At 33.4% G+C, this 12,355-nt stretch overlaps 1 protein-coding gene across 3 annotated transcripts in view; it reads right to left on the reverse strand.

The window, feature by feature from the left end:
- Nucleotides 1–12,355, reverse strand: part of LOC106460232 (protein alan shepard-like) — a 117,457-nt gene that overhangs the window by 48,798 nt on the left and 56,304 nt on the right. The window contains exon 1 of one of the 3 annotated variants that reach the window (XM_022386897.1): nucleotides 7,528–8,099. The exons of the other annotated variants lie outside the window; for them this stretch is intronic. Coding sequence (XP_022242605.1) covers nucleotides 7,528–7,623 — 96 coding nt within the window. The 5' untranslated portion in view covers nucleotides 7,624–8,099. Of the gene's footprint in view, nucleotides 1–7,527; nucleotides 8,100–12,355 lie in introns of those variants that run through there. 3 annotated transcript variants of the gene reach the window in all.

Raw genomic sequence — 12,355 nt, forward strand, 5'->3', positions numbered from 1 at the left:
AAAGATCTATGTATTGTTTGTTTGTTGTTTTTTTTTTCATTATACACAGACTATCGGCAAAAAAAACAGACTTTCCAGTTTTACAAGTTCGTGTTTCTAATTGTTCTATAAAAATTATTTTGAAAATGTTAATTCAACCCAAGTAGTAGTAGATTACTTGAGAAAATTCTGGGAAACCACCAAAAACATTTTCACATCATTTTCGTGTAAATCTGGGCAAGCAAGTAAATCTTGGGAGTTCCCCCTCCACACGCGGAGAAGATACTGAAACCCATTTGTGGCCCCAGTGTGAAAATTTCGAAAAATCTATAAGTAGGTACCTGCTTTGAACAGTGCCAACCGTGTCCACGCCCATTTTCACGTACATCGGACGATCCAATCATTAAAGTTAAAACCCCTTTGCCCCATACATGAGGGTTACAATTTAAAATATGCAAAACATTTATTTAGATTATCGAATATTAATACAAATCAGTTCAGCCAAGGTTGACCCCCATCACCCACCCCCCTAAAACAACAACCCTTGATCTTCCACGCCCTCCTTACAATTTCAATTCTTTTTTCGTCATTTATATTCTGTGAAGATCAGGAGCCTACATCATTTTTTTTACAAATATTTATTCCGTAACGACGCCTAACTCCTATATTTCGAGTTAAAAGTGTTTTGAAAAACGAACTAAATCGATTTGTTTAAGACGCAATCTTTCACGTTTTTCTTTTTAATTTTCTGTAAATAAAAAATGAAAGAAAATACCGCCCCCTCCCAACAAATTTTGTCACTTCACATTAGAAAATACTCGTAACATTACACACTACTGACAGCCAGAAATCTGTATAAAAACAAAGTACGATTAATTAATAATTATATTAAAAGAATATCACGAACCAAGCAAAGTTTGGCATACTATATTAGTATTATAATACCTAGTGTTCCCCGTTTCGCAGTCAAAAGGTATAAACAGTGTGATACGATTCTTTTACATCAAGTAATATGTTGCATTGGACATAACATCTCGATTCTTTAGTTCACTAGGAAGTAAACTCTGACAATGTTCAATGCTTCTAAATCAATGTAAATCATAGCATTCTTGTTTGTCTGTACAACAAACATGTGCACAGCTTATACTACTTGTAACTGGTTCAGAATTACAGTGCATGTTGAATGGATGTAATACGCTAAATAATACGTAAATTATGGAACTCAGTTTTGTGGTAAACAAGAGGAGACAACACCATGTTCTAGTGTTTTCCTTATATAATTTCGTCGTTATTTCCTACAGTGATTCTGTTTAGTGTGACCTTGACGAGTTATCGTTAACAAAATTTCAAGGAAAATGTCACGAAAACTAGTTTGTGTAAGTATGTATCGAAACAAGCTCTTTGTATTACGTACAGGTATTATTTTTTCATCCGTACAAACATTCACAGTTTGGCTTAGAAAATAAATTACTTTCCCTGTTGCTCGCATTATAGCAATTCGTTAGAACAAAGCAACAACAACAACAAAAAAAAACGTAGCTTGCAATACACTAAGGTGTCGATAAAAAGACTAGCTAAAAAACTACGAAAAAGGGGAGAGAGAGAGAAACAAAACCCAAATAAACATTTCGAGATTAATAACAAAACTTTTGACATCTAATCAGTACAACTAAAGAGATTTGGTTAAACTTACATTCATATTTTATTTAAGTCACCTCACTGGCATACCTGTATCTACCATCACTGCTTGCTTGTGATGTACGACTCAATATCATACTGAAAAGTGGGATTAAACTCCACAAAAACGTTTATAGCATTGGTGAATTTATAGATGACATTCGTGAGAAAGAAGCTCAGACAGTTCTGAGTAAATAAATCTAGCAACACAAAAATTATTAAATCATGATTTTCCATTCTCTACAGAACCGATAAATTCCACATTCAAGCTTTAAAATTTGATGGCGTGGAAACAAATTCGAGGCATTAAAATTAGGTTTGAATTTCTCGCAAAGCTACACGTGAGCTATCTGCGCTAGCCGTCCTTAACTGATCAGTGTTAGACTAGAAGGAAGGCAGCTGGTCAACACCGCAAACTCTTGTGGACTAGTCTTTTATCAACGAATAGTGGGATTGACAGTCCCACTATAACACTCCCACAACTGAAAGGAAGAGCATGTTCGGTGACGAACCCACGACCCTCAGGTTGCGAGTCGAGCGCCTTAACTATTAGGCCATGTTAGACCCCAAGTTTGAACAACGTTTTGACATCATTAGGTATGTTGTACATTTACCATGCTAAACTTGTAATAGTTCTTTCATTACCAATTCAAGCCGTCTTCATACTTTATTATTACAAACAGGTTTGATCTTGTTCGAGTTATTTCTGTCTTCAATCTATTATTAGATTCTTGGATATCACGTTTAAACTACATTAATTAAGATATTTTCGTGTTATGTGTGATTCGTGCACTCACTACCCACATGAACCTTAATTTGCTATTATTCATGAAAACGTCCAAGGACCTGCGTGTTGTGGTGTTTAGATCGTAACGCTACAGACCCTCTATATAAGCGTCGTTGCACTTCCATTTCTTTCTTCTTAGCAAGCAACGAACAAGCCCTTAACCACCACCCTGAGGCTAAGTAGGGGAGGGTACATTCCAGGATAATCGCTTCATGCTCACACACAAGAAGGCCTAACCTGACTATCTACAACTTAGCATAGCTACCTGTATGACTGTACCAGTACGTACGCATCACTAAGCTCCATTAGGAATACTGATAACGTAATGAGTACCACAAGATGAACATTCTCCACTACGATATATTTAAAATAAAAAAGCTTTTCTTTATAAAACTTTATACTCTACTAAGAAAATAACTTATTAGTGGCTTTAGCAATAGATATTCACTAACAAAGTAAACCATACAAGGCCTTCAGTTTATGTATTAGTACAGAAAAATTCACTCTCGAAGAACGTTCAGAACTTCCTGGGCTGACGAGAAGCGGTATAAAACTAGTGTACCAGTTTTGAGTGCAGAACTAAAAGTATAAGTGTACGAGCTATTCAGACAGAACATGTGCATGCAGATATAACTTGTAACTTAATTAGTCTTAAAAGTTCATAGAATAAATACCTATAATTTAACATTTAAAAGCTTATCATTCAACGCATAAAGTCCCTCAAACACGGTTCGCAAAAATTTTCTACAAAAAAGAACCTTTCTTCGATTTGAGTTTTTGATGAGGAGTTGTAAAGTTGGTTAAGTACATGGTTTTTGATGTTAAATTTATACACGTACATGCAAAAAAGGTTCGTCTTTACTGCACACTGGTAAATAACACAATATACGTAAATAAACCGTACAGTCACATTTTGTTCAACTATTAGTAAACAGATAAATCCTTGTATAATTTAAGAGAAATTTTAGCAATACCTCTTCCTAGGCCTTTTTAATTTGGACCTATCAAATTTGAAAATTTCATAGCTCCAGTGCTAGTTAAATATAGATCAGTCAGGGGGGGGTGTCCACTAGGGGTACTGATAGGATTTCTCCTGTTTCCCTTACATACAGTCTGTGTACATCTATCAATCATTACTGATATGTTTATGACAAAAACAGAATCACAATTTACATTCATAACTGGTAAAATAGTAATTCTACAACTATACTTCGTTTTCAAATCCCATCAATAATTTGAGGGATTTCTTTTTGACGCATACGTTCAAGATAAAAACATCTCACTTAAGTCATATGGTAATTATTGCTTTTTTTTATAGGAAAAAACTAAACTAGAAAATAAAATGTTATTTAAATAATCAAGCCCAGTGGACACGAATAATTTGATTCTTATGTGCTGTTAATCTTCATATTGTCACTGGCATATTTCGAAAAAACAACAAAACTTTCATAAGCCTCTCACTGTACATCGCAGGGGTACATCTGAGTATATATATAAACAAAGAAAATGAAAAGATTGTTTTCAAACTAATACATCTGAAATGTGTCGGTGTACTGGTTTCGATACAATGAAATGTAAGTTAAATAAGTGCACAGAAAGTTCGGTAAAATAAAACGTGAAATTAATACCTTCTCTCGAATTTCCTGTCCCAAACATCCAAACATTTAAAACTAAACGTCCGAAACTGGAATATAACTTCAACCAAACAATGTAAGAATAAACATTTCGCCACGTCGTGGTTAGTTTTGACAGTTGTGTATATCTAGCTGCTGGGGCATCTAATTTTAACACATTTCGCCACCATACCATCGAACGTCGTGGTTAGTTTTGACAGTTGTGTATATCTAGTTGCTGGGGCATCTAATTTTAACACATTTCGCCACCATATCATCGAACGTCGTGGTTAGTTTTGACAGTTGTGTATATCTAGCTGCTGGGGCATCTAATTTTTTGAAATGCTAATTATTAATGGCAAACTAAGGATAGACAGAAAAATGGTTATTGTCGCTGTAAAGGTTGGTGGATTGTGTTGTGTGGTCAACGTTTCGACAGACCTTCACCAGAACATAAAGTAGCCTTCTTCTCTCTCTCAAGGTTCCAATGAAGGTCGTTTGGTTGAGACATGCACAAAATTCGTTTAATCCCGTCAGCTATTTATTAATCGATAAAAAAATACTCTCGTCAAAAAATAAGGGTATGTCAGATATCAGAAACATCATTTGTAATTTATGTTTTCCCAAACTTATCCCTTGTCTAAATTTAGTTATCTAACAGATTTTGAAATTGATAATCAGAGGATGAATAGCATTTCTTAGAATCTCTATTCAGATAAGTAATCTTTGTTTTTTTTTCCCCCACAAATAAGGTTATAAATGGCACAGGTTAGGACTTACGAAGAATACAAATTAGATGATGCACTTTTGTGTAAAGAATTTCGCGAAATGTATGCAATACATGTAACAATAACAATTTTGATAAGAATAAATTACTCTCTTTAACTGTGCCGTCGGGTTTTTTTTATGGTTATATATGTGTTACATAATATTATATGTTGTAAGCCAAGGCCGTAGACACGGTTTGGAAAGTGGGGGTAGTGTGTTAATAATAACAGTTAAAAACAGATGCGCGCGTAGCGACTATGGTATCGGTATCTATGGTTAATTGATTTTAAAATTTTAAAAGCTAAAAATCTGAACCCCCCACCTACATCCTTGTAAACATTTACAGTACATATATTCACAAGCTTACTGTTACAGAGGAGGGAGGTTCAGGAAGCAGGGTCTCTCCGACTACAGAGGTATATGAAGGTGTGGACTGTATGAGAATTGCAAAAAGATAATTTATAAAAATCAAAATACGTGGTAGTATAACTACTCAAGAATTCAATCTAGATCCTATGTTTGAACAACCTTCTCGTATTCGATATTCCACCACTATTAAACTTAGCCTATTTCGATTGGATATACTAAACGCATCACTGGATATTCACACTTAAAATAATTTATACTTCTACTTTGTGACCCGACTGTCATTTCACTCCAGTTTGTCTTGCGTCACTAGACAACTACCCAATGACGTCAACGATATGACACGTTGTATTGTGACCTGGGAGCAACTTGAGTAAATATCAGATCAGACCTCTACGTTTCTTTCATGTAGTCTGTCTTACTTAAGCTATGTTTGAATGGTGTCATTTTATTGAAGTCAGCTCTGTGGAAAAATTTATTCTAACGAAAATACTACGCGTAGTTACCAATTTCTTAATCGACATTAGTTACGCTAAGGATAAAGAAGGCTTGACGGTATTTAAATAGCAGATTCCTTTGTTGTGGAATTAAAGATTTATATTAGCCAGTAAATAGTATCTTTAATTGATGAAATGGTGTATTTAAGTGTTATAGACTCACAAAAAAGAAACCTATCATTCTATATAATCTTTAATTGATAACTGCTTAATTTAATAATAATAATAATAAAAAAACATAGAAAATGTGGCTAATTTTGTACGTGTGAAAAATGTACGATTTTATAGTGTATACAAAGTGTATACCTGTTGGCACATTATAATATTGTAAGAGCCAATCACACATCTTTACCTATTGATTAACACGTTATACGTCATCCGTTGGCACATTATAATATTGTAAGAGTCAATCACACACCTTTACCTATTGATTAACACGTTATACGTCATCCGTTGGCACATTATAATATTGTAAGAGCCAATCACACATCTTTACCTATTGATTAACACGTTATACGTCACCCGTTGGCACATTATAATATTGTAAGAGCCAATCACACATCTTTACCTATTGATTAACACGTTATACGTTACCCGTTGGCACATTATAATATTGTAAGAGCCAATCACACATCTTTACCTATTGATTAACACGTTATACGTCACCTGTTGGCACATTATAATATTGTAAGAGCCAATCACACATCTTTACCTATTGATTAACACGATTTTAAAAACCCTAGCAGTGAACAGTTTAACTACGTCATGAATGAAAAGGTTACAAGTAAACACGTACAACTCTTTCACAAATAATTCCTTCTAATTCACTGGGCACATCAAAATAACTTATATTTAAATTACGAAAAACAACAACTTAGATACAGAAATACTACTATTTACTGCTAAAAAGATAGATCAATCTAATGTTAGTAGTACTACGTATAATAATTATTATTACAAATACATTGAGATGTGTACTTTCTATTCAAGTCAAATCCCATGTTGAAATAAGTTTTCTGCAATAAGGTGATTTAAAAAATGAATTCAGAAATTTAAAACACATAATATATATATATATACGGTTGTGAGTACTGTGTACTTCAAGTTTTTTTTTATTTTCTGCTTTACTCTAGTCTAGTTATAGATACAGCAAGCCACACAACAGTAGTTTTACAGTACTTAGCTAAAAGGTGGTACTACTAAAACAAAAGCCCCTATCAAGACGTATAAAACTATCACATTTTAAAGCTCCTTCACGATTAAGAACTGCTGAGCTCTAATAATGTTATAAATATGGATAGATCAGTAGATTAAACAATACTTTAGAAAGTAACAATGTTATGTATAATATATTGTAATATAAGCGCTTCTACTTTATTAATACTAAAGCCTTAAGTGTAACACGTTTCTTTACTGGTATTATTATTGTTATTACGTTCATTTACGAATATACAATTTCGACTAACTTGTCATTCTGAAAATTATAAACAGCCAGTTGTGTTTTCCTAATCAGAATCTTTCTACACACATATTAGGTGATGGTCCTACGTGGAGAAAAGTAATCCCGGTTGCGATACGCACATAATTAAGGGATCCCGGCATGAATGAATTGTCCACAGAGAACCACGCCCTAATACTGCCACAAGACCCACTTCTAGTATGTTTTAATACAGCGAGAAAATTTCTCGGTATATCAAATTAGATATGATTTACATCTATTCTGGTGGATATATTTTTTTAGCCTAAAATCATACGACGAATTACCTATCGCACAAGGTGATAAGTTAATATCACAAACAGCTGTAAATGCTAATCATACTTGTACGAGACAGTACCTTACCTTCTTGTGATAAAAATTATTATTAGTTGCGCCCTTTCGACCTTGTAGTTGTAGGCTGGTTTCCCGGTATCCACTTCTATTTTGACAAGACTGCATTATGAGCGAACGTCAATACAAACAATAAAATATAATGAATGAACTTGGGAAATTCTCTACGGTATCTACCAGCTAGTCACGGTTAAACTTGAAGCTTGTATGTTCATTTACTTCACTCAGCTACTTTATCTCTATAAAGTATAATCCACACAAAAAATGAACGTTTCCTCCCAACGTTTGCGAAAATCCTATTTAAGATAGTACTAGCAGAGTAAACGTACAGTTGTCTAAGTAACGGGGATCTTTGAATATGCTTATCGGTAGACCACTCTCCGTTCTCCGTCAATAACCTCCTCGCCTAAGACCTCGAAGTGAAATGACAACGTTATTTACTAAACAGATATATAAATATCCCGCGTAAAAGCCTAACTAAGCTAAACTGATCAACCTGCTTGTCTGTTCTCTCTTAACTTGCTGACGCTAAACTACGTCAAAGATCAAGGTTGAGGAACCCGGGGTGTACTTGCCACACACACGACACAGTGTTGAATTAAGAATGGTGAGGTCAGTCAGGTCTAACTTCCTGTGCCACTCAATTCTAGCTACATTGCTTAAGCCACGTGACACTCAGAATTTTAAAGCTACTGCATCGAATACATAACAAGGGCTTTTTCTTGATTTTATTTGGGAAGTGATTAAAATACTGAATACAGTTTAAAGTATTTAGATCGTGTTTTAAATATAAGACCATTCTAGACAAGGGTAATATCATTTTCAAACACTTAACTGAAAAGTACACTTTTTAAACTGATAATCAAATATTATGGCTATGAGCATTTCTGAATCTCCATCTACTTTTGTTATACTTAAATTTTAATGTGACTACTAATTTCACTATCATAAATATTTTCTCACATTGTCGATAGGTGGCGGTACGTTAGTGTTCTCTTAAAAAGACAAGTGCATGAACACAGAGATAAAAACTGAAAGTAGCAGAAGTATTAAACCTATTTTTGTCAGTACTATTCCTAAGCCCTATACCGACATCCATACGTTTGATTCAGCTCTATTACACCCAAAAACGGGTTCTGTTAACAACCCTAAAGGAACCCCCCCCCAAAAAAAAACATATTTGGCAAAGTTGAAAAGCCAGCGCACAGAAAAAATGACGAAACAAACCGCTTAAGAGTTCGTGTTTATAAAAAACAAAACAGAAAAACTGCCATCAATGTTATCACTTTACACGCGAAGAACGCATGTCACGCATTTCACTCAATCAAGCATCAACACATTGACTGGCAGCAAACTATTTTTTTTTTGCCCCTATCAAATGAAGTAAAATATTTTTATATTATTTTCTCTCTGCTTTTTAATTTTTATTTCTCTGTATAATTAAGTAATTAGATAAGTAAACCGTCTAGAATATAATTTGAAGTTTTACTTAATGACTAACCTTTTGCTTTATGCTTGTGCTGCCATCTAGGGAACAAGGGTATAAAATATAAAAATTACGTAAACCACATCCCTGAACTATGTCGTTCCTAAAACAAAACTTTAAACAGTCTCACCTACATTTTCGCCATAGTGTGAAATTAAGTAGTTTAAAGTTAAATTAATGCACTAAATGCAAACCATAGTTAAACTATATATGCACTAGCTAAAAGCCGGCCTCATCCACTCGGGGCCCTAGGTAAGATGCAAAGTGCGAGCCCCCCCCCCCCCATAATATTCAATGTAAAGAAAATGTAAACATAGTGCACAACAGAATGACGTAGTTCGTTAGTTTAATGGGTTAATCCATATGTGTTAGGGGGAGGGGGTTATAGCTTCATCTTTAAAAATCACTCCTAAAATAACTATGCAGATTATGTTAACGGGGGTCCTTAGGCAGCTGCCTTGCTTGCTTTGCCTTAAGGACGGCTTTGCTTTAACTTTTATCATACTAATAGCATAAGAAAGGTACAGATACTGTTATTATCATCCGTCACGCATAACATAAACATAAATAATGGTTCAAAGCTTCTTTGTCTATTTAACACACACACAAAGACAGAACACTTACGAAAAAAATATATTCTATGATCCATTTGTTTTTAAGTGGTTTCAGTCCAACATTCTTACGGCATTGTCGCGAAAAAAAAAGGAATAGAGAGAGAGGATAAATAATAGCGTCTGACTGGCTGCCAGCGATCAGGCTATCCAAAGGAATCAAATTTCCACCGCCACAAACATTTAATCTAAATATATGCATTTTTTTTACAACACACATATCTATTTGCTGCCTCTTTGTGGGTTTTCTTCAGTTCAATAAGGTACTTGGTCTTCTGCCTACTGCCTCAAAGTACTGTCAACTGTAATTGACAAAACTGAAAAAAAAAAATTAAGTTTATAATAAACTCCACGATATTGTTTTTATTTCGATCCGCCCCTATTGAAAGTTGTATTTAAAAACATTTCTACAAAGAAGCGTTACAAATTCTTTTACTTGTAACCGCACACTTTACTTATGTTATTCAACAGATGGGCCTGTAGCGAAACCGTTTTATTAATAACCGGATGACTCGTAAAATAGATCGCTTAACAAACTCGACTTTAAAACAGTGCAACATTATTCTTATAACGCTGTGAACAAAGTACGCGTTGTTGGTAACGCGACTTAGCATAGACAAGAAATGTGCAGAAAACAGATAACCAATAAAAACACAAGAAAACTTTCGATGGCGTGAGTGTATGCAATACCTCCTTCTGAACAAGATACGTACAAACACATACACCTTGTGATTTAATTTAACTGAAAGAAACATTGCTTTCTTATGTGAAATAGCCTCATTCTTAACTAGTTAATTGCGTTCTCCTCTATTACAAGCATTCAAACGCCATCCCATTTGTGCAATAAAAAGACAGAAAATCGCATAAGATATGTGAAAACTGTTTTCCTCGTATATACGAACTCCACGATCAAATTTTAATGTAATTATACCGTTCAAATATGTATGAATCTGGAACATTTATTATTAATATGTATCACCTGTTTTTAACTATTCTTTGACAGTAGATCCGGGACTTATAAAAAGGAAGGTCGAAGAAACGTCATACCCAAAAGAAATATATTTACTAGATTTTTGAAACAACAACAACAAAAAAAAAACTCTGGATATATTTCCCGTATATTTCTATGGTTATATAATGTAGGCAGAATATTAATTTTTGTGTATAAAAGGTTTTGTTGTTTATGGATTACTAACAGAAACACTTTCACTACACATAAACATTTACAAAAATATAATATTACTCTGATTTAGCTAATTTTCAAGTGTAATAAAAGATTGGTGAGAGTACAAAATACTGAGAAGACCCTCTCTTTTCTCGTACTTTTTTAATATACACAAGTTACAAATAAAAGTTTTATCTATCTTGAGCAGTTTTGGTTATTAACTAAAACAGGTTTTGTAAAAACTGCAGTGTTTTCGTCTGACATCCCTATAAAAGAAACAGCTGCCTACAATTTTTTCAAGTTCAATATTAAATTCAATATCATGTTTTTCATATTCTGAACATAAAGATTCAAACATGTCTCTTTGGTAAATATGTTGAAAATGTGAATAACATCTTTTCTTATTAAAAAACCTCATGATACATAAAGCTGGTAGAATATGTTCTCTAACAAATAGAAGCTTAGTAGCTGACTGTGTCTTTTACTTTAACAAAAGAAGATATGTATAAATCCTACTTGTAATTATTTCTTCAATGCCATTTCAATATTTGAAAATAAAAAATGGAAAAAGTTCAATTCTTTTAGTTGATAAAAATGGTTGTGCAGCGAATCACGAATTCTATGATGATGAGATTACAATATTTTTGTTGGAAGTGTTAATAAAAACAATAAAAGGACACTGAAGGTAGGTATAAAAATATTTTTGTAACAAGCTTGTTTAATTATTTTCTAAGAGTGGATATACAACTTAATTCAAAATCCCAAGTATTTCATGTGTCTTTGATTTAAAATAGCCATTGGGTCTACAATATTGGATTGTTGCACTATGATAAAATTATTTTTGTGAAAGCTCATCAAAATATAAATTCCTAGTGTTATTTTAAATCCAGTGGAAATATCAGTTGGTAACTTCATATTTAAGTCTTGTCTCTACAGTTTTATTGATATTTTAACTGGAAAAACAATCAATCAATCACCGAAATATATACCTTATCACTCGTTGTATGCAGATGTTAATGCATTTGCCCACTGCTGCAATTCTTATGTTGCTTATTTGTTTATGCATATTTTTAAATATATGTTCATTTTACCATCTTTCTAAAATTTTTTTGTTTTTATATTTGAAATTTACATGCACCCAAAAAAATCAACAAAACTTAACTTTTTTTTTGGCAATGCATAATTTTTGGCTTTGAATTGTTTTTAACATGCACACTTTCCTAAATTGACAACACAAAACTTTCAATTATTTCAAAATTCTGTTACTGTAATCACTACCTAAGGTGCCTTACTCTTGATTCAGTTGTATAAGTGGTCCTTTCTGTTTTTCAATATTATTTCAATCTGCTTGAACTTTGCAATATATTTAGTCGGACATTTCACAAAAAATTTTGAGTCTGAAGAAGAATTGCAGTCTTTGTTTTTTTAGACTCTTAACAAAATCTTGTCATATAATGGCTGGAGACGGCTTAAATGGGTAATGAAGAAAAACTTTAATATAAGTTTAACGTGACAGCAAATGTACAACGTTTCGACAAGGTTTTGTCATCATCTTGTCGAAACGTTGTACATTTGCTA

The sequence above is a fragment of the Limulus polyphemus genome, unplaced genomic scaffold (assembly GCF_000517525.1).
Source record: "Limulus polyphemus unplaced genomic scaffold, Limulus_polyphemus-2.1.2 Scaffold731, whole genome shotgun sequence".
Taxonomy (NCBI): domain Eukaryota; kingdom Metazoa; phylum Arthropoda; class Merostomata; order Xiphosura; family Limulidae; genus Limulus; species Limulus polyphemus.